The 24,367-nt window shown below is 40.3% G+C and overlaps 1 protein-coding gene across 2 annotated transcripts in view; it reads right to left on the bottom strand.

Moving 5' to 3' along the window:
- Nucleotides 1-24,367, bottom strand: part of LOC127853839 (acetyl-CoA carboxylase-like) — a 113,062-nt gene that overhangs the window by 53,229 nt on the left and 35,466 nt on the right. For both annotated transcript variants that reach the window (XM_052388629.1, XM_052388630.1), the window contains 15 exons: nt 21,217-21,377; nt 18,853-19,064; nt 17,198-17,326; nt 14,370-14,460; nt 11,217-11,432; nt 10,584-10,804; nt 9,048-9,136; nt 8,263-8,387; nt 6,589-6,816; nt 5,170-5,259; nt 3,676-3,794; nt 2,701-2,886; nt 1,902-2,016; nt 778-900; nt 81-137 (listed from right to left, as the gene is read on the bottom strand). In XM_052388629.1, coding sequence (XP_052244589.1) covers nt 81-137; nt 778-900; nt 1,902-2,016; nt 2,701-2,886; nt 3,676-3,794; nt 5,170-5,259; nt 6,589-6,816; nt 8,263-8,387; nt 9,048-9,136; nt 10,584-10,804; nt 11,217-11,432; nt 14,370-14,460; nt 17,198-17,326; nt 18,853-19,064; nt 21,217-21,377 — 2,162 coding nt within the window. The remainder of the gene's footprint in view (nt 1-80; nt 138-777; nt 901-1,901; nt 2,017-2,700; nt 2,887-3,675; nt 3,795-5,169; nt 5,260-6,588; nt 6,817-8,262; nt 8,388-9,047; nt 9,137-10,583; nt 10,805-11,216; nt 11,433-14,369; nt 14,461-17,197; nt 17,327-18,852; nt 19,065-21,216; nt 21,378-24,367) is intronic.

Genomic DNA, 24,367 nt, shown 5'->3' with positions numbered 1-24,367 from the left:
AACATAATCATATCTAAAACAATTCTCTTGGAATATTCATAGAATTTACAGCAACGTCTAATGAAAATGCCCATGTTTACCTTTCTAAGAACAACAAACGTAATTCTTCGTATGCCACGCTCTGCCATAGTATAGTTCTGAAAGAATTAATTACTTAATTTAAATTAAAATAGTCACATATACTCTAAATATCAAAAAATAGAAATGACTGGTCACATGACTTGATAGCGTGTTGGCCAAATACGATCCATAAAACAAAGACTCATGTCATGCAAAAATAGGTCTTATGCAATGTGCCACCAATGTATTTTCAGAGCAGCATGCACATTAAGTGCAGTGTGGTCTTGAGCTACCATGTCTGCTATAGTCGCCCTCGCCATCATGGTGTCATTGGCTGACATGGTAGCTACCCTGTCTGCTATAGTCGCTCTAGCCATCATGGTGTCATTGGCTGACATGGTAGCTCCTGACCAGACTGCACTTAATATCCAGGATTGTCTGGATCTACCAATAAGGCCCATTTTTGCTTTATGATGATAAAATTAATTAATATACTGTTGCCAAAAACTTTTATCCCGATAACTGGCAGTCTGTTCATGTTTTATGATATTTGCTGTATCATCAGTATCTTTATTAATTAGGGTTGAAAATGAAGCCTCTAAAACTTAAATCTATTAAGAAAGGTCTTTAATTTGATGAGATTTTCTAAGGGACTAAAAAAACGGGTAAAAATGCATATCTGAGTGGTGAAGGGTTAAATGGATGTCTATGACGTACCTTCTCAATACAGAACTCCTGGAACTGTGCTGCCAGTGTCTCATCGTCCATGGTGGGTGTGGTCTGGATGGCCACGTTGATGATGTGGATTGGCTCATTCTCCACCGCGGACTCTGCCACACTCTGAATACAATAAAACTTATGGGACTCTGAATAAATTGTTACAAAGAAGAATGCATAACATATAAGCTGTGTTCTTGGAAAATGAGGCTAAATGCATATGCAACAAGAGATGTGTTTGTCAGAAACACAATGCCCCCTACTGCGCCGCTTTGAATTTGTTTTTTTGACCTCTGAACTTAAAGGATGACCTTGACCTTTCACCACTCAAAATGTGCAGCTCCATATAATACACATGCATGCCAAAGATCAAGTTGCTATCTTAAATATTGCAAAATTTATGGCCAATGTTAAATTTTTCGGATGGACACACAAACTGACAGACAGACAGACAGACAGAAGGACTGACGGACAGTTCAACTGCTAAATGCTAACCTACCAGGGGCATAAAAAGTGTTGTCGTAGATTAGCCTGTGAAATCTGTACAGGCTTATCAGGGACAACACTTTGAGCCTAAACTGAATCTTCGCTAAGGGAATTATCTTACATCAAAAATACAATGAAAGCGGAAAGTTTTGTCAATGATTAGCCTGTGTGGAATGCACAGGGTTATGTGAATGCACAGGGTTATGTGAATGCACAGGGTTATGTGAATGCACAGGGTTATGTGAATGCACAGGGTTATGTGAATGCACAGGGTTATGTGAATGCAAAGGGTTATGTGAATGCACAGGGTTATGTGAATGCACAGGGTTATGTGAATGCACAGGGTTATGTGAATGCACAGGGTTATGTGAATGCACAGGGTTATGTGAATGCACAGGGTTATGTGAATGCACAGGGTTATGTGAATGCAAAGGGTTATGTGAATGCACAGGGTTATGTGAATGCACAGGGTTATGTGAATGCACAGGGTTATGTGAATGCACAGGGTTATGTGAACTAAGCCCCGTTTCCTCAGAGCAAGGCTCATATGAGAATTCATAACTTGGAGCTAATAAGATCAAGCACTTATTTAGATATTGTAAATGAGAAAGGATTATGTAAATAACATATGCGTATACCTGCACAGAGATGGTGTCTTCCTTGCCTGGCTCAAACGTGAGATCTGAGGTTAGATCTACGGGAGAGCTGGGAAAGCTCTCCATTACAAATACCTCCATGATCGTGTCAAAGTTCCTGAAAGAGTGATATTCATTTAATTTCAAACATGCTCACCATAAGATACATTTTATAGGATTATCTCTCTGCATTACAATCACCACATTGATTGTGTTAAAGTTTGTGAAAACATAACACCTCCATGATTGTGTCACAGTTCCTAAAACATAACACTTCCTTCATTATTGTAAAGTTCCTAAAACATAACATCTCCATGCTTTTTTCAAATTTCCTAAAGCATAACACTTCCGCCATTATTTCAAAGTTCCTGAAACAAAACCCCTCAATGATTGTGTCAAAGATCATGTAAATATAACACCCCTTGATCGTGTTAATGATCCTTAACATGTATTTTCATTTAACTTTAAACATGGTCACCATTGAATACAATTTATACATGATACTGCTTGCTTAAACAATAAAACTAAATAATAATATTACCATCACACTAAATTAACCCTTTGACATTTTGATGCATTTGTAGTAGCTCTGAAAATCAAATTTAATTTAAGACCTGTCTTACTATATTCAATTTTAAGGCTTCATTTTCAACCAAATGGCACTGATGAGCAGCAAACAGCATGAAAACCTGAACAGACTGTTAGTTACTCGCTGGCTGTTCTAGTTTTATGCTGATTGCATCAAGCCATTTCCAATGTGCTACTGCTTTGGAAAGGGTTAACCATGAATACAAGCGCCCACCTCTTGAACTCATCAAATGATGAGAAGGCGGCCATGATGCCCATCCTCTGGGCTATGGGTGGTTCATCCAGCTGGTCTATGTGGCTGCTGTCGTCCAGGCTTCCCTTCAGGCTCTGTATGCTGCTCTCAGTAGAGTCCAGGTTGGGGATGCTAGGGATACGTGTGCCCATACGCAGCACCATCATCCTGACAGCGGATATAGCAGCTTGTCACAGTTGTGAATGGTTATCCCTACCCATACCCCATACGCAGTACTATCATCTTGACACCAGATAAAATAGCTTGTCACAGTTGTGAATGATAACCCCTACTTTCCGCCTAAACTGGATTTTTGTTTAGATGTCTTCTTTTTTTTATCCAAAAAAGCTGAAAGTATTACCCTGATGTACTGCACAGGCTGAAAGTATTACCCTGTTGGACTGCACAGGCTGAAAGTATTACCCTGTTGGACTGCACAGGCTGAAAGTATTACCCTGTTGGACTGCACAGGCTGAAAGTATTACCCTGATGAACTGCACAGGCTAAACTTGGGCACTACTTTCAGCAGCTGCATTAAGCCCAGTTCTTCCAGACCGCCACTCACACATTTATAAATAAATGTCAGGACCCCACTAATGTCGGAAGCGTATTGCAGTAATAATATGTCAGACAAGTCAAACTTTTCAATGAGGATTAACTATGTAGGTCAGTACTTACGACTTATCAATGCATACCCCATATGATTCTTGAGCAGAAAAATGCATACACACATGGTTGGTCAAGTAAATTATAACAACCATGAGTATATGGAATACAATGGCTTCAAATGTAACCATTGACATGTATCTAAAGGTATAACAATCTTATTCAAGCGCAAAGTCATTACAATTTCAAAATCAATCAAAGTTCAAGGTCATAAAATGTTTAAACACAGATAAGGTTTTCATTCATTACAAGCTCAAGGGAATGTCCATTTAAGGATATAAACTGTCATACCTATTGGGGTGAGACCGGGGCAAGGTGAATCTGAACTCCACAATACACACACCGCCACATATCTCTCTGTGAACCAGGCAGTTCAACTCATAGGCGATGTAGGCACGCCGGATATACACCTGGGCAGAAACAAACATTTGTAAGAAATGCATAGTGAGAGGGCCAAAGATTTCTAAACAGAGACCATAAAAGAAATTAACTGTTTTGACCGACGAACAAAAGGACACATGAAAAAACACGGTGAATGAAAAAGGTTTCGTTGATTTCAGTACATTATTGTTACGCCACTTGTAACAAACAAATCTATAAAATAAAATTTATTTATACAACAAAAGCAACAAATATCCATACATCTTATTGCCATTGTAAATTTAAATGCACTTCAATAAATATAATTAATTTTGTTTTCAAATTTCCCTCAAGTCTAACTTGATTTGTAAACATCATACTCCATCTAGCAGTTTTCTTAAGGAACAATGCCAATAGTATTAATAGTGTAAGCATTTAAGTAAAATAACATAAACAAGGGACAAAATTGTCACAAAACCAGGTTTTCATTGTGAAAAAAAAATCTGATAAAGGGAGAAAACTCAAACTGAACTTTTGAAATGACCAAAAAAAATTAACCCCCTTTGTAAGTTTTTTTTTTTTTTTTTAAATCTATTTTTAGTCGTGGCGACCTTGAAATTGGAGATATTGACCTGATTCTTTCGTGGGACACACCGTCCCATGATGGTGAACAAATGTGCCAAATGATTTTAAAATCTCACAATGAATGACATAGTTATGGCCAGGACAAGCTCATTTATGGCCATTTTTGACCTTTGAACTCAAAGTGTGACCTTGACCTTGGAGATATCGACGTAATTATTTCGCGCGACACACCGTCCAATGATGGTGAACAAATGTGCCAAATGATTTTAAAATCTGACGATGAACGACATAGTTATGGCTCGGACAAGCTCATTTATGGCCATTTTTGACCTTTGAACTCAAAGTGTGACCTTGACCTTGGAGATATCGACGTAATTATTTCGCGCGACACACCGTCCAATGATGGTGAACAAATGTGCCAAATGATTTTAAAATCTGACAATGAACGACATAGTTATGGCCCGGACAAGCTTATTCCGCCAGCCCGCCAGCCAGCCAGCCCGCCAGCCCGCCAGCCAGCCAGCCCGCCCGCATTCGCCAATCTAATAACCAGTTTTTTCCTTCGGAAAACCTGGTTAAAAATACTAGCAAAAGAGACTTTGCTGTCTGGAAACAGATGCATGTGCATAAAATGTAATCTCAGATTAGCCTGTGCAGTCCCCACATGGTAATCAGGGATGACACTTTATTCTTTAAAGGAAGTTTTTCGTAAAATAAATTTTCTTCTTAATGAAACAGCACATGCTAATCAGGTACAAAATTTTACACACATGCATTAAGCCCTGTTTTCCCAGAGCCTGTCTCATATATTGATTTTCCATATCCCCGATGAATGCTAACCTCTAGTGCAGCCACCCTGACAAAGGCGTTGTTGTGGAAGAAGAACTCTTGTAGAACGTCATAGATGGCAGACTCTGCGAAAATCAGCTTCTGTGAACAAGAAACCAGAAGACAGCTTCTGTGAACAAGAAACCAGAAGACTTTTCAGTATGCATGTCGTTTTTTAAATGTTTTGCAATTGTTGAATATATATCACTCTAATGCAAAAGTGGGACATTCATGCAAAGTCTACATACATGACTGGATTGGTCATCTAATTCAGGTATTCCAAACAATCAACTATTAAATGTTCATCAAATGTGCAACGTCTCAGTACTCAATGATTTAAAATGAAATTGGATCATACTAAATTCTTGCAAACCAAAACTGTGTCAATTTTGGAATTAAGAAATGAAGAACTAAAAACAATATGAACTAGAAATGATGCGGCAGAGGCAGACGCGTATCCCTACGCCGCATGTTTGACCCAGGGGCGCCCCAGGGTTGGTAATGGGACCTTGCATAGTTGAGATTGACCGTATTGTCATAAGAGAGGTTCAGTATCAATTAGAAGTGAATCTGTGTAGAAATGAAGAAATTATAGTAAAAGGCAATTTTGGGTTGGCGTGGCCTATGTGGGCGGGGCGCCCCAGGATTGGTAATGGGGCCATGCATAGTTGAGATTGACCGTATTGTCATAAGAGAGGTTCAGTATCAATTTGAAGACAATCGGTGTAGAAATGTAGAAATTATAGTAAAATAACCTAAAACAATGAGTAAAAGTCTCTGACCCGGCCCCACCCCCATAACTTTTGACCCAGGGGTCAAATCAAAATTCCAAACAGTGCAGGGTCGCACATATGCTCATAGCTACCATGTGCGTAAGTTTCAAGGTTCTAGTGCTTATAGTGTAGGAGGAGATAGTGTCCAGGATGGACGGACAGACAGATGCCGGAGATAACCATAATATCCCCATGCTTTTCAAAAAGCGTGGGGATAATCAACTTGAACTGTCACTGTCTTGCCCAAATAACCTCAATACCAAATCCACATTTAGAGAGGAAAATGTGAGGTAGCATATATTTCTTATTTTAGTAGAAGTACAATTAAATAAGAATGCTACCAAAGGTATATTATAGAAGCAAGATTTTTTCTTGACACAACACTCCCACCAATTCCAACTCATGATTACAAAGAAAGATAAGTATGAATATATGGCGGCAAGAGTTTTTATTCCATGGCACAGCACTTCCCTTACTGACAACATTTCAAATTGATACCTTTTATAGTTTATGACATATGCTTAATTACTAACAGTGATCTTGACCCCACCCATCCCATTCCTGCAGGCTATTTTTAGTAACAGTGACCTTGACCCAAACTATTCCATACCTGGAGGCTATTTTTACTAAAATGACCTTGACTCCATCCATCACATACCTGGAGACTCTCAGGACAGAAGTCGTGCCCATACATGTCCACAGCAGACAGGAAGATGTTCTCCATCTGGTTGTGCCGGAGCTCGTACGGCGGCTGGTGTGCCTGGATCAGCACCTGGCGTGCCTTCAGGGCCACCTTGGCGTTCTGCGCGCGGTTCAGGGTGGTCAACTCCCCGAGAATGCTGGTGAGCTCGTCTGTCAGGTTGATCTCCTTGCAGCACAGCTGGTCCTGTAGGGGGTTTAATGCATGAAGATTAAGTGTTGTCCCAGATTAGCCTGTGCAGTCCACACAGGCTAATCAGGTAGGACACTTTCCAGTATTATGATATTACTGGTGAGCTCGTCTGTAAGATTTATCTTCTTGGTGATTCAAACAATATGTATGGCTTGTTTTTGTTGAGTCCTGGGTTATTTTTTAGTAGCACGTATAGACATTGAGTGAACACTCTTGATAGAACATTTCCACCTCACCCCATTGGTGCAAACAGGTATCATGTGCCTTCTTATTTCAACCCACATAGTGCCTTTTTGCACCAAGGAAGCGACATGATGCAGTTTGTTACAGTTAACAGTTTTTCCACAGTCACCATTGTTTTCTTGACCAAAAATTGTAAAAAAAAGAGGTAAATATCGCATTTCATCTTAACTTGATATGTTCTTATCAAAATCAAACAATACTTCTCCTTTATATTGATTATATGTAACACACAATCCATAAATTATTAGCATTTTCAATGTTACAGAGACTGTTGACCTTTTTTAACAAATGGCGGTCCTCAAACCCATAGAAAGTATCCCCTTCAGAGCATTAACAGCATGAAAATAATGACATTGGGAAAGCCAATCAGAATCCACAACTCAAGAAGGACTTAACTTTCAAGATGGCGGTTTGAAACTATCAACAAAAAATTTAATTTAAAAAATTATGATGTAACATCTTAATGAAAATTACCCACTACTCAAAAGGGATATAGCATACAGGAATGTATCCATACCATGTTCAAGACAAATAACTGTTATTACAAAGTGTATTTTTATTTATTTCATCCATATTTTATTGAATGCATATTCAGATATTTTCCATACATATTATAGGCAGAAAAGCATCTTATCTAATCCTTGTGAGAAAACTTGTCAGCAACATATCTAATATGCAAAGGCGTATGGAATAAACTCACTCAGTGACTGACTTCAAACTATAGCCATTATTTGTACAAACATACAGACGAACAGACATAAGGGCCAATAGCTATATGCCCCCTGCAAAATACGTATTGGGGGAATAAATCTCCACCATTCCAAACTCTCATTCGAGTCACTCTATGAGAAAACAGTGCTTAATGCTTATGCATCCCAGAATATCATGTGTGGTCTGAACCAGCCAATCAGGGAAAACACTTTCTGCTTTCATGGAATTTTTTGTTTAAAAGCAGGTCTTTTCAAAACAATAATCCAGTGTAGGTGAAAAGCTACATCCCTGATTAGCCTGTGCAGTCTACACAGGCTAATCTGGGATGACACATGCATTCAGCACATGCATTAAGACCTGCGTTCCCAGGCATTTGTACATGTTTTATCTTCCCAGATTAGCCAGTGCTAATCTGGGATGACCGACACTAATCAGGGGAAACACTTCCAGCCTAAAAGTGGCTCATTTGATGGAGACTCAACTCACAATGAGCTGGATGACCAGTTTGTTTTTCTCCTGGACTGCCTGGCTGGAGAAGATGATCCCTGTGACGGCTGCCATGTCCTCCTTGTTACGCTCCATCAGGTGTGTCACACACTTGTCCCAGCTCCCTTGTAACCATAGAAACATCATTAAAGTGGTATCATAGCAACACAATAAGTGTGGTTACATAGCAACAAAATTAGTGCATTATAAGATCAGATGGGTCCCAGCTCCCTATAAGTAGCCATAGAAACACAGGAAGAGTGGTAACATAGCATCAGAATTATTGAATTATATGATCAGATGGGCCACATACTTGTCCCAACTCTCTAGTAACCATAGAAACATAATAAGTGTGGCAACAAAGCAACAGAATTAGTGTGCTAAAATAGCAACACCATAAGTGTATTATATGTAGGTGGTATCACCTAAAATGACAATTATACTGAGCCTCATTCTGAGAAAACAGGGCATAATGGATGTATGTTAAGTGTTGTCCCAAATTAGCCTCTGCAGTCCACACAGCCTTATCGGGGTCTATACTTTCCGACTAAACTGGATTGTTGTTAGAAAGAGACCTCCTAAATTTTAAAAAATCAATAAGAGTGGAAAGTCTTGTCCCTGATTAGCATGTGCAGACTGCAGGACTAATCTCGGATGGCACTTTACACACATGTATTAAGCCCAATTTTTCCAGAACTTTACTCTATTGATGATGAGGATATGAAAGAGCAATCCGGCCCACATAAGATCACGGATAGCTAGATGGTCTGTGCCTCTCCTTTTACCGTTTTGAAACTGCTGCTCCACTCTCAGGTATTGCCTCAGCAGATCCTGGATGATTGTCTTTGTGTGGCCACGAATACCATTCCTGTACCTGTAATAGTTATGAGAATGATGACATGTTATATTTTTTAATTAGCATGCATGAATTTGTTTATATGTGTGCCTCGTTCTGTGAAAACCAGGCTTACTGTATGTGTGTAAATTGTTGTCTAAAATTAGCCTGTGCAGTCTGCACTTTATATAATTCTTTGTTAAAATGAAGTCTTTTCTCAACCATAAACCAGTTAAGGCGCCGAGAGCCTTCCCTGAATAGTAGTTGCAGACAGCACAGGCATCTGGGAGCATTTGTTTTATTTTCAAGCATTAGATCCAGTTTACCCAGAACAAGGCTCATTTTATATTTGTTTGTTATCACTCTGCATAGAAAAGCCCCAGGTGCAAATGTTTCCCCTTTATTAATGCAATTGTTAAGTACTAGAGGTTTTCCCTTGTAATCCACTGTTACAAACCTCTGTTATAGTTCCACTATGCCTGGTGAGTGTTTATAAAGAACGCATCCCTCACTAATATATACCTTAAAGCTCCAGATAAGGTTTCGGGTCATTTAGTTTTCACTACAAGATTTTTTTCACAATTAGTTTTTTCCCAAAATTCATCATTTTCAATTAGTTTTTTTCTTACAATGACAAATATATAATAACAATGCTGCATAAAATACAGTGCCAAACAATTTCTTGTCATCTTCATCTACACTTCCATCATCATCATCATGATCATCATCGATTTCCACATGGGACCATGTACCAGAAAGTGTTTTATTTACAGCTTCTCTATGTTCTGCACTTTTGTTGTGCTTGCCTATGGTGTCTCTTTGAACGAGCCCAGACAGACGCCACATTGTGTTAAATACAAGAAGATAATTTTAAATGAATATCGGCATCCAAGCCTTTAATCTAACAAGGGAAAGTCATGTTTGCATACGGATATCTGTTTTTGCGTAATACGGCTATGTTTGAGTTTGGAGATCTTCGATTCCACCTCATCAAACGCTTTTGACACTATATAAGATAATGGACTGTCAACTACAGACTTTAGACTTTGTTTTCACCACAAAATGAAACTTAGTAAACTTGGTTCTGTCGCAGAATGAAGTTTTTTTTGAACTCGTCCACACTTTTCAGCCGCCGTGTTTAATTTTGTAAACAGAAGAGCGGAAACGAAAATGCGAATATTATTGGATACAATCAACTAATTCACGGATCCCATATCGGAAATCTTGTTATCATTTAATTCCGTACGATCAAACGGCCGGTCATAAATCGGATCCGTCTGTCTCAATTCGATTTGATACGATGGATTTTGATTTTCTTAAGAAAAACAAATCGTAATAATCATAAAACGATGCTAATCTGGAGCTCTGATACCTCTGTATAAATTCCACTATTACCTGTGTTTTCATCATAACGGCAACAGACCTCTGTATAAGGTCCACAATGCCTTGTGTCCGTGTGTGTTCATAAAGAATGCCTGGTACAAACCTCTGTATAAGTTCCACTATGCCCTGTGTGTTCATGAAGAATGCGTCCCTCTCCGGTCGACGTGTCAAGGTCGCTGCGTGCCCGTCGATCACGTTGGCGATCTGCTGACTGGGGAACTGACACAGTACAGAGGTCAGGTTGTTCTCATAGGACAACATCAGCTTGCGGATAGCCTTCTCAACTCTGGATGGGATACGACCTGACGTCACAGCTATCAGCTCCTACAAACATAGGACAACATCAGCTTGCGGATAGCCTTCTCAACTCTGGATGGGATACGACCTGACGTCACAGCTATCAGCTCCTACGAATAATCCACTAATAGTTATAATTATGAAACTGTAACAAATAGGGCAAATATTAAATAAAATTAAATTGTTTACTGTATAGAAAATATTTGAAAACAAATTATAAATTGCTATTGCTAAATGACATGAGAGAATTGTAAAAAATCAATTTATTTAGACAAGAAATGTACATCTTTGTTGGGAATATAAAGAGTCCAAAAATGCAGCATTTCTGATTGGCTGATCATTGTTAAATGACTACTGGTGAGTGGTCAATTCCACCAGTGCTGCCCTGGTCCCCCTACCTGCAGCCACCTTCAAACAGTGCTGCCCCGGCTCCCCCTACCTGGAGCTCCAGCAGCGGCAGCCGCTGGTCCTTGAGACACTTGAGTAGGCTGTCCACCGCGCCGTGCAGTTTCTGTGAGAAGTACGGGTCGGGCAGCACATAGCCTGCGAGGATCTGTTCTAGTTCCTCCACACTGCGCTGGTAGATCTGGTGGAGCTTCATGCCGTGGGTCGGGGGGTTCTCTGAGTTGGGCAGCTTGTCCTTGCATGGAGTCGCCTGCAAGATTGTTATACAATTGAGTCGCATTTTGGGGAAAACTATACATGTGTGTGTACAGTGTTGTCCCAGATAAGCCTGTGCAGTATGCACAGAGCCTGTGCAGTCCACACAGTCTTATCAGGGACAACACTTAATGATACTATTGTAATTATTGTTTCAAGGAGGTCACATTTTAGCAAAAAATAAAGTTAAGGTGAAAACAGTTGTCCCTGATAAGTCTGTGCAAACTGAAAAGGCTTATCTTGAACAACACTTTAGGCACATGCATTTAAACCTATTGTCCCAGAGCCAGGGTTATATATTCTTGGTATGTCCTTGTTGTTGCTATAGAGTATAAACAAGGTAAATATTGACAACGCATGACACCTTGGGACAAAATGTTATTACAAAACGTCTCCATGACCAGATGGTGCTCTAGTAAATTAAACAAGAGGGCCAAGATGGCCCTAGTTTGCTCACCTGAGAGGAGTTGGTTCATTCAATCTTTACCAAACGTCAAACTTGACCTAGATATTGTCCAGACAAACATCCTGGTCAAGTTTCATCATAATTGAACCAAAACTCTGGCATATGGAGTTTTTTGTTTTTGTAAGCTTTGACCTGGTGACCTATATTTTGAGTTGACCCCCCCTTACCAAACATCAAACTTTGCTTACAAAAATAAATATTATGACCAAGATTCATTAAATCTGAAACAAAATTGTGACCTTTAGAGTGTTTACAAGGATTTCGTATAATATAATGAAAATTTGGACAATCTAAGGGCAATAATTATGGCATTAATTATGTGATATATATAAAACCAATGTTTGCACCAAGTTTCATGATGATTGGGCAAAAAATGTGATTTCTAGAGTGTTCACAAGCTTTTTTTACAATATAAATATAAGAAAACTGCCCCCCCCCCCCAGGCAGCGGTGTTATTCAACTGACCAGAACCATTTTCAAACTCAACTCTCATATCAAGGAAACATATGTTCTGACCAAATTTCATGCAAATTGGGCCAAAAATGTGACTTCTAGAGTGTTCACATGTTTTCACTATATACATATAGAGAACAAATGCCGCCGACAATTTTCGAACTCGTCCGTGATATCAATAAAACCAATGTTTTGACCAACTTTCATGATGATTGTGCAAAAATTGTGACTTCTAGAGTGTTTACAAGGTTTCTCTATAGCCAAATTAGGAAAACTGCCCCCCCGGCAGCCATGTTTTTTAACTGACCAGAACCATTTTCGAACTCAACTCTCATATCAAGGAAACAAATGTTCTGACCAAATTTCATGAAAATTGGGCCAAGAATGGGACTTCTAGAGTGATCACATGTTTACACAATATACATATAGAGAAAAATGCCCCGCCCACTGGCGGCCATGTTTTTTCACCGATCTGGACCATTTTCGAACTCGTCCGAGATATCAATAAAACCAATGTTTTGACCAACTTTCATGATGATTGTGCAAAAATTGTGACTTCTAGAGTGTTTACAAGGTTTCTGTATAGCCAAATTAGGAAAACTGCCCCCCCCCGGCAGCCATGTTTTTTAACTGACCAGAACCATTTTCGAACTCAACTCTCATATCAAGGAAACAAATGTTCTGACCAAATTTCATGAAAATTGGGCCAAGAATGGGACTTCTAGAGTGATCACATGTTTACACAATATACATATAGAGAAAAATGCCCCGCCCACTGGCGGCCATGTTTTTTCACCGATCTGGACCATTTTCGAACTCGTCCGAGATATCAATAAAACCAATGTTTTGACCAACTTTCATGATGATCGGGCTAAAATTGTGACTTCTAGAGTGTTTACAAGGTTTCTCTACAGCCAAATAAGGAAAACTGCCCCCCGCCCCCACCCCCCCCGGCAGCCATGTTATTCAACAGACCGGAACCATTTTCGAACTCAACTCTCATATCAAAGAAACAAATGTTCTGACCAAGTTTCATGAAAATTGGGCCAAAAAAGTGACTTCTAGAGTGTACACATGTTTTAACTGTATACATATAGAGAAAAATGCCCCGCCCACTGGCGGCCATTTTTTTCACCGATCTGGACCATTTTCGAACTCGTCCGAGATATCAATAAAACCAATGTTTTGACCAACTTTCATGATGATTGGGCAAAAATTGTGACTTCTAGAGTATTTACAAGGTTTCTCTATGCCAAATAAGGAAAACTGCCCCCCCCCCCCCCCCCGGCAGCCATGTTTATTAACTGACCAGAACCATTTTCGAACTCAACTCTCATATCAAGGAAGCAAATGTTCTGACCAAATTTCATAAAAATTGGGCCAAAAATGTGACTTCAAGAGTGTTCACATGTTTTCACTATATACATATAGAGAAAAATGCCCCGCCCACTGGCGGCCATGTTTTTTCACCGATCTCGACCATTTTCTAACTCGTCCGTGATATTAATAAAACAAACTTTTATGATGATTGGGCAAAAATTGTGACTTCTAGAGTGTTTACAAGGTTTCTCTATAGCCAAATCAGGAAAACTGCCCCGCCCACTGGCAGCCATGTTTTTCAACGGACCCGAACCACTTTTGAACTCGACCAACATATTATTAAGGCAAACATTTTGACAAAGTTACATGAAGATTTGGCATGAAATGTGACTTCTACAGTGTTTACAATGTTTTTCTTTTTTTTACCTTGTGACCTAGTTTTTGACCCAGCATGACCCAGTTTCGAACTTGATCGAGATATCATTGGGACAAATCTTCTGACCAAGTTTCATGAAGATCCCACATGAAATGTGGCCTCTAGAGTGTTTACAAACCAAATGTGGACGACAGACGGACGGACGGAAGACGGACAAACATTGGTCACAAAAGCTCACCTGAGCAATCAGGTGAGCTAAAAAAATCATATAATTTGTACTGGCTACTTATATTAAACTATTATGTTGTCATGATTACCTGCACGACCCGTGTGGGATCATCTAGGGTCAGGTTGGCCACCAGACTGCCAGAATCAAGCACGGCACCAGGCCTCTTCACGTAGTGGATACTGCAGGGAACCAGACACCACATGATTACATGGGAATACTGGGCTTAATGCATGTCAGTAAAGTGTTGTCCCAGATTAGCCTGAGAAGTCTGAATTAGGGACCACAATTTCCATACAAGAGACCTTATGAATAATACCATAAAAGCAGGAAAGTGTCATCCCTGATTAGCCTGTGCAGATTGCGCAGGCTAATCTGGGACAAAACAGGCTAATCTGGGACAAAACAGGCTAATCTGGTACAAAACAGGCTACTCTGGGACAAAACTTTACACACATGCATTAAGCCCCATTTTCCCAGAACAATACTCAAATTGTTTAACAGCATTATACATTTCAACAGCATTATTTCACCTTAATTATTTCAATACCATTACTTCTAATTCTACTTAATTCATGGTTAGAAATATTTCAAAGCATACATGTCTGATCCCAATTTGTTTGTTTGTTAACAAACTTAACGTGTTAAACTTTAATTTTTATAATTTGAGTCCCAACCAAATGCTTTGCTCATCTCATGTTTCAAAACAATAAGCTTATGTCAATTCAAAGTAGCACTCTGATGTAGGGCCAAATTTGTCAAACCTATACAGTGGGTTTTTTCGTTCAAATTTGGGTCCAGTAGGGGGACCCATTCCTAATCGAAAAAAGTAAATATTCTATATTTCCCAATCCAAATGGACTGGGCACCATTCCCAAAATGGTGGAAAAATACTGCTATACTAACAAGAGCTGTCAGAGGACAGCGCGCTCGACTATTCAAGTGCTTGACATTATAACGTAAGCCATCATGGGGAAATTGTTCATATTCAATAATTTATTAGACGATCTTTCAAAAATAAAAAAAGGAAAAAAATTATATATTTTTTTTTTTTGGGGGGGGGGGTTGAGAGGGGGTATAATGTGGGGTGTGGTCATGTATTAGAACATCTTTCAAAAATAAAAAAAAGGAGAAAAAAATAATTTGTTTTTGGGGGTAGGGGGAGGTGAGAGGGGGGTATAATATGGGGTGTGGTAATTTATTAGATGATGTTTTAAAAAAAAATTGGTGGGGGGGGTTGGGGGGGGGAGGGATTCTGGGTAGGGGCGTGAGGTTTTGTTTTTTAAAGGGGGGTGAGAGGGGGGTATAATGTGGGGCGGGGTAATTTATTAGATGATGTTTAAAAAAAAAATGGGGGGTGAGGTTGGGGGGGGGGGGAGAAGGGATTCTGGGTAGGGGCGTGGGGTATTGTTTAGGTGGAATCCATTGTGGTATTCAGGTAAGAGTGGTTGTGTCAAAGTAATAATAAAATGTGATCATAAATAAAGAAGTTATGGCAATTTAAGCAAAATGTTCAATTATCTAAGTGTAAAAGGGACCATAATTATGTTAAAATGCTTCAAACAGTGGTCTGCTCTTATTTATAGTTGGGGTCATATGTTGGTAAACAATTATGCAAAATATAAAAGCAATATGTCAAAGGATATAGGAAATATTTGGGGTTGTACGCAAACTTTAACATAGATTTATCAATAATATGCATATTCTAAGTAAAAATGGGCAATAATTATGACGAAATGCTTGATAGAGTTGTCTGCTCTTGTTTATAGGTTGGAGTGATGTTGGTAAACAAGTATGCAAAATATGAAAGCAATATGTCAAGGGACAATGAAAATAAATGGGGTAGTACGAATACTTTAACATTTGCTGCATATTCTAAGTGGAAAAGGGGCCATAATTATAACAAAATGCTTGATAGAGTTGTCTGCTCTTGTTTATAGGTTGGGGTCATGTTGGTAAACAAGTATGCAAAATATGAAAGCAATATGTCAAGGGACAAAGAAAATATTTGGGGTAGTAGGAAAACTTTAACATTTGCACGCTAACGCAGACGCTCACGCTTACGCTACGCCGACGCCGGGGTTAGTAGGATAGCTCCACTATATATATTTTATATATAATAGTCGAGCTAAAAATGTGTGTGATTGTGTGATAAGCAGTACTGACAAAAATAGTAATCGTAGGCTAAGCCTGAGGGATGGAGCCTGGTCATATGCAGCCAGGATTGCTCTCGACCAGCCTGCACATTCGCAGTCTAGTCCGGAGGTACGGTGGCAGGTATAAAGCTATAAAGTCAGGCAAGGCTTCATGGTCTCATAAGCAGACAAGGTAGCTCCTGGTCAGACTGCACAGAAGTGCAGCCTCGTGTGGAGCTACATTGGCCACATGTGACCCATTTTGGCATGACATGACTCAATTTGTCAATATGAAACATTTTAACAGCAGTTGCCAAAATTTGTTTGTTTATTACTTAATTAGAAGCAGATATGAGTTTTCTCAGAGCATCTAAAAACAAAGCACACATTCTGGTGGCCAAGGCAAAGTAACTGGGGGCTCTGGCTAATATATGTCAATGTATCCTCCGCATACATTCCCTCTGACCCCAAGTTCCATACCCACCCTGCTCAGGAAAATAGTGAAAATTGCTACAGCATAAAACTAGGACAGCCTGCAAGTAACTTGCAGTCTGTTAAGGACTAATGCTGTTTACTGCTCATCAGTATCTTAGCGTTGGAAACGAAGCCTTTAAACTTGAATCTAGTTAAAAAGGTCTTTAATTTTATTTGATTTCCGAAGTGACTTCAAAGGCAATAAAATAGCTTATATGAGCAGTAAGGGGTTATATATGATGTCTGGTAAAAATACCAACAAGAGAATCCAATATAACAAGTTATTTGACCCAAATCAATGCCCTCTTACCATCCACTCTCTGTGACCCTCAGTTCCATCACCATCTTCATGACCTCTATCTCTGCGTAGACATCACCAGCAAACAGGTGCCCTCCGTCATCAACTGCGTAATTTATCAGCTTACCTGCAGAGGGAGACCTGGCAACAAAACCAGCAAAAACTGCTTTTATTAAATCTAACTTTCTAAGGGACTTACAAATGCGTCAAAATACGTATCTAAGCGGTAAAGGTTAAAGTATGTACGTGATACTAGTCCCAGACTCTGATTTCTATACATTTGTCTAAGGATATCTGGCTTAAGTATCTACCTTTATTTATTAAAATAGCAATTTTAAACTGTATCAAATAACATAGGATTTTAATTATTTGAATCATTTGACACACACTTTTAATAAAATATATAATTTGTCTTTACTGAATCAGTAATGCACACTCTACTACAATATGCTAAAGTTTATCCTTTTTATAACAGACATAAGTAATGCAAAGACATTGGGGTTAAGTATTCAATACAACAAACTTTATCTTCTACAAAGCTAGACGTACAAGTTTCCATTCATCCGAACTCACAAATATCACTACAGGGTAATTTTGATATCACAAATACAGGAACTTTTTAGAATCAGGTGTTTGAACAGCATAACATGCTGACCACAAAACATGGTTTGACAGAAGTGAAGATTCATTTAACGATTTCCCCATCAGAAGCAAAGTGAAAATGGCTTTTGCAACCAAGATAAAACCAGAACAGCCTGCGAGTAACTCGCAGTCTGTTCAGGTTTTATGCTGTTTGCTATCCATCAGTATCTAAGGGTTGAAAAAGCCTTTAAAACTTGAATCTGGTAAGAGAACTTTTTAATTTAAGATTCTAATGGACTACAAATGCGTTAAAATGCATATCTAAGTGGTAAAGGGTTAAGTATAATTACAATTGGTAGATGTGTTCATCATTCATGTGGTTTTACTACACAAAACAAGATCAAAACAAAACCATACAGCAAAGTTTAACATGCTTTAAGTATCTTTATTTTTCAAACTAATACATTCGAATTTTATAACATTTCATTCACAGATTGCATATAAACAGATCAGTTATTATATTGGTATTACATTTTGTTTAAAGTAAAACCAATTTTATTAATCATTATTGAAATTAATCAGGCCAGTTGAATTTGACATAATATATTTATAAAATAAATACAATACAAACTAGGTGTTGAGTCAAAACTATTATCTGAATGTCATTTTGTTGGCTTAACTCTTTCAGTGCTGGAACCGAATTTTGAAGGCCTTTGCAAACAGGTTGGATCCAGATGAGACGCCACAGAACGTGGCGTCTCATCAGGATCCAAACTGTTTGCTATTCTGATAGTATTTTTTGAAAAAAAATGAAGAAAATGCTAATTTTAGAAATTCTGCAGATGACATTTTAGCAGACGACAAATTTCCCAGCATGCAAAGGGTTAATGCATGTGCGAAAAGTGTTCTTCCTGATTAGCCTGTGCCGACACTTTTTTCTGAATTTTTAAATAATGTTTTAGTTGAATTAGCCCTCTTCAAAATGAAAATCCACTTTAGACAGAAAGTGTCGTTCCTGATAAGCCTGTGCGGACTGCTTTACTCCCATGCGTTAATCACAGTCTTCCCAGATCAAGGCTGCATACCTGAGTACAGAGGGATCGTTTTCCTTCTGCAGGACGCAGGTCTGGTTGTCGATGGTGATCCTGTAGCTGCCCACCTGCGCCTTCATGTACGTGGTGTAGGAGAGGCCGTCAATGGACAGCAGCAGACCCCCATCCGACAGGCGGTGGGCCTCGAGCTCCAACGTGGAACCATTGAGGGCCAGGAAGTACCGCACAGGGCCTATCTTGACCACCTGTACAGGTAAAGGTAATAGACATGGGTTTATGGTCTTATATGGATACTAGGCGATCTTCAGTCTACTATCACTGGATTAAAAGTAGTCTGTTTACACTGATGGTGGAGCCGTTGAGGGCCAGTAAGTACCACCTGTCAGTACAGATAGTGAACATGTGAAAAAAGATCTCACTGCAGATTTACAAACATACAACACAGAAACATAATAATACAGAGTTTACACAATAGCTGTATTAGTCTTCATACTTATTTGTCACAAAAACTTGAGAAACACCCTTATTTAACATTGATTTTCACTAAATTATTCATTTTTAACGCATGATTATTTAGTTATTTAACAAATACACAATTCTTTGATTAATTATAATTGTCAATATACATGATATATTTCCAGTCTTATCATGAAACACTAATTTCCAAGAAAAGGCATGATTAGTGTGTTCATGTGCTCATGACAATTACATACCGTTGGCTACAGCATGTACTTCCCTATCCCGTATAAGAACGCAAAATTTCAAATTTCTTCACAAACTATCACAATTTTGGCTTCACCCTTTACCACGTAGAATGTTAAATTTATTTAAAGACCTTTCTTACTAGATTCAAATTTAAAGCTTTAATTTCCAACCCTTAGATACTGATGCGTAGCAAACAGCATAAAACCTGAGCAGACTGCAAGTTCCTCGCAGACTGTTCTGGTTTTATGCTGTTTCCACATAGCCATTTCACTTTGCCTCTGAGTTGGTAAGGGTTTATGTATGTGCGTAAAGTGTCATCCAAGATTATCCTGTGTAATCCAAAAAGGCGAATCAGGGATGACAATTTCCACCTTCACTGGATTTCAGTTTAGACAAGACATGCAGCTTGTACTTGACCCCTCATATATAAACTCCATGTCCACCCAGCCATTACCTGCAGAGTGTACTTGACCCCCTCGTATATAAACTTCACGTCCACCCTGCCATTACCTGCAGAGTCTACTTGACCCCCTCATATACAAACTCCACGTCCCATTACCTACAGTGTGTACTTGACCCCCTTATTACCTGCAGTGTGTACTTGACCCCCTCATATATAAACTCCACGTCCCCCCTGTTATTACCTGAAGTGTGTACTTGACCCCCTCATATATAAACTCCACATCCACCCTGCCATTACCTACAGGGTGTACTTGACCCCCTCATATATAAACTCCACGTCCACCCTGCCATTACCTGCAGAGTGTACTTGACCCCCTCATATATAAACTCCATGTCCACCCTGCCATTACACGTAGAGTGTACTTGACCTACTCGTATACACACTCAACATCTACCCTGCCATTACCTGCAGTGTGTACTTGACCCCCTCATATATAAACTCCACGTCCACCCATTCATATCCTGCAGTGTGTACTTGACCCCCTCATATATAAACTCCACGTCCACCCTGCCATTACCTGCAGAGTGTACTTGACACCCTTATATAGAAACTCCACGTCCACCCTGCCATTATCTGAAGCATGTACTTGACCCCCTTGTATATAAAAACCACGTCCACCCTGTCATTACCTGAAGCGTGTACTTGACCCCCTCATATAAACTCCACGTCCACCCTGTCATTACCTTAAGCGTGTACTTGACCCCCTCATATAAACTCCACGTCCACCCTGTCATTACCTGCAGCGTGTACTTGACCCCCTCGTATATAAACTCCATGTCCACCCTGCCATTACCTGCAGCGTGTACTTGACCCCCTCGTATATAAACTCCATGTCCATCCTGTCATTACCTGCAGCGTGTACTTGACCCCCTCATATATAAACTCCATGTCCACCCTGCCATTACCTGCAGAGTGTACTTGACCGCCTCGTATATAAACTCCACGTCCACCCTGCCCTTACCTGCAGAGTGTACTTGACCCCCTCGTATATAAACTCCACGTCCACCCTGTCATTACCTGCAGCGTATACTTGACCCCTCATATAAACTCCATGTCCACCCTGCCATTACCTGCAGAGTGTACTTGACCCCTCATATATAAACTCCACGTCCACCCTGCCCTTACCTACAGGGTGTACTTGACCCCTCATATATAAACTCCATGTCAACCCTGCCATTACCTGCAGAGTGTACCTGACCCCCTCATATATAAACTCCACGTCCCATTACCTGCAGCGTGTACTTGACCCCCTCATATATAAACTCGACGTCCACCACGTTCTTCAGAGAGTTGGATGGCAGGACCTGACCCTTGCTCAGGGACACCTGGAAGTCATTGAATGCCGTCTGCACCTTGCTGTCTGCGATGTGCAGGGCCCCACAGATTACACCTGTAGTAAACACAAATGCATCATCAAAACCCAATGTATACATTACTTATCACTTCATCATACACCATATAACTTGCTAAATTGCTGTCTGCAATGTGCAGGGCAACACACAAACACATACGACAGTGTTTTTTTTATGGTCAAATTTAGGCCAAAATTCAGCCCAATTCCCAATTCAAACAAGCTGCGTTTGTAAAACACTATGCCCCTCCCCCCCTTCATAAATTTGACCTTTGACCTTAAAGGATGACCTTGACCTTTCACCACTAAAAATGTGCAGCTCCATGAGATACACATGCATGCCAAATATCAAGGTGCTATCTTCAATATTGCAAAAGTTAAGGTCAATGTTAAAGTTTGACGCAAACAAACAAACCAACAAACAGGGCAAAAACAATATGGGGACATAAAAAGATCATATTTTTCCCAAATGATTGCCCAAAATTCCCAAGTAAAGGTTTTCTCACACACAAAAAAACACAGGACTATTTGTAAATAAATTTCAATATTTCTAATTAAGTGCATTCCCATATCTAGCATTTAAAAGCTGAAAGTATTTAAGTTAACATGGGTTGTGATGCTGACAATGACAGTAAATGAGGTTGATTAAGATTTAAAAACTATATTATTGCTTGTTTGCTTATTTTGCATGTTTTCGCTGTATTCAGTATTATTTGAGTCATGACACAGTGGTCAGCTTATCAACTTCCATTTTTCCTGTGTTAGCCGGTTAACCAGTGCAAAGTACATATACTTTTGGCAGTGACTGACAACTGCCCTACTCCAATCTGAGGTAGGAGAGGAAAGGCCGTAAAAAGGAATTTATTACAAATCCAGAGTAATGTGACGGGTCTGGGGATTGAATCTGTGATTCTGTGATGCTAATCAGCCAGAACACTTGTAGCCTAAACTGAATTTGAATTTAAAACAGGCTAACTTTATTGAAAATTCAATAAAAGCAAAAATAGTTAGGAGATAAGAATTGTCAATTATACAAAAAAAAATACAACAGGTTTTTTTAAGTTGGAGTTAAGGCATAACAGGATAATCCCATGTAAAAAATTATTGAGCATGGTGTATAACCCTGCTGACTGAATACTATCTCACCTACCATGGTATTGGGTTTGGCTGCCTGCACTTTCTCGCTCACAAAGCATGGTATTGGGTTTGGCTGCCTGCACTTTCTCACTCACAAAGCATGGTATTGGGTTTGGCTCCCTGCACTTTCTCATTCACAAATCATGGCATTGGGTTTGGCAACCAGCACTTTCTCACTCACAAAGCATGGTATTTGGTTTGGATGCCTGCACTTTCTCACTCACAAAGCATGGTGTTGAGTCTGGCTGCCTGCACTTTCTCACTCACTCAGCATGGTGTTGAATTTTGGCTGCCTGTACTTTCTCACTCATAAAGCTTGGTTTTGAGTTTGGCTGCCTTCACTTTCTCACTCATCCAGCATGGTGTTGAGTTTGGCTGCCTGCACTTTCTCACTCACAAAGCATGGTTTTTGGTTTGACTGCCTGCACTTTCTCACTCACAAAGCATGGTATTGGGTTGGCTTCCTGCACTTTCTCACTCACCTAGCATGGTGTTGAGTTTGGCTGCCTGCACTTTCTCACTCACCCAGCATGGTGTTGGGTTTGGCGGCCTGCACTTTCTCCCTCACCTAACATGGTGTTGGGTTTGGCTGCCTGCACTTTCTCACTCACCTACCATGGTAATGGGTTTGGCTGCCTGCACTTTCTCAATCACCTAGCATGGTATTGGGTTCGGCTGCCTGCACTTTCTCATTCACCCAGCCCGGTGTTGGGTTTTACTGCCTGCACTTTCTCACTAACTTAGCATGGTATTGGGTTTGGCTGCCTGCACTTTCTAACTCACCCAGCATGGTGTTGGGTTTGGCTGCCTGCAGTTTCTCACTCACTTAGCATGGTGTTGGGTTTGGCTGCCTGCACTTTCTCACTCACAATGCATGGTATTGTGTTTGGCTGCCTGCACTTTCTCACTCACCCAGCGTGGTGTTGGGTTCGGCTGCCTGCACTTTCTCACTCACCCAGCATGGTGTTGGGTTTGGCAGCCTGCACTTTCTCAATCACCTAGCATGGTTTTGAGTTTTGCTGCCTGCACTTTCTCAAGCACCTAGCATGGTAGTGGGTTTGGCTGCCTGCACTTTCTCAATCACCCAGCATGGTGTTGGGTTTGGCTGCCTGCACTTTCTCACTCACCTACCATGGTGTTGGGTTTGGCTGCATGCACTTTCTCACTCACAAAGCATTGTGTTGAGTTTGGCTGCCTGCACTTTCTCACTCACAAAGCATGGTATTGGGTTTGGCTGCCTGCACTTTCTCACTCACCCAGCATGGTGTTGGGTTTGACTGCCTGCACTTTCTCACTCACCTGGCATGGTGTTGATTTTGGCTGCCTGCACTTTCTCACCTAGCATGGTGTTGGGTTTGGCTACCTGCACTTTCTCACTCACCCAGCATAGTATTGAGTTTGGCTGCCTGCACTTTCTCACTCACCTAGCATGGTGTTGGGTTTGGCTGCCTGCACTTTCTCACTCACCTAGCATGGTGTTGAGTTTGGCTGCCTGCACTTTCTCACTCACCTAACATAGTTTTGGGTTTGGTGGCCTGCACTTTCTCACTCACCTAGCATGGTGTTGAGTTTGGCTGCCTGCACATTCCCAGTCACCTAGCATGGTATTGGGTTTGGCAGCCTGCACTTTCTCACTCACCTAGCATGGTGATGAGTTTGGCTGCCTGCACTTTCTCACTCATCCAGCACGGTGTTGGGTTTGGCTGCCTGCACTTTCTCACTCACCCAGCATGGTATTGGGTTTGGCTGCCTGCACTTTCTCACTCATCCAGCATGGTATTGGGTTTGGCTGCCTGCACTTTCAATCACCTAGCATGGTGTTGGGTTTGGCTGCCTGCACTTTCTCACTCACTTAGCATGGTGTTGGGTTTGGCTGCCTGCACTTTCTCGCT

Source organism: Dreissena polymorpha, chromosome 12, assembly GCF_020536995.1.
Source record: "Dreissena polymorpha isolate Duluth1 chromosome 12, UMN_Dpol_1.0, whole genome shotgun sequence".
Lineage (NCBI taxonomy): Eukaryota > Metazoa > Mollusca > Bivalvia > Myida > Dreissenidae > Dreissena > Dreissena polymorpha.
Note: the sequence above shows the minus strand (reverse complement) of the source record. Positions and strands in the feature narration are given on the sequence as shown.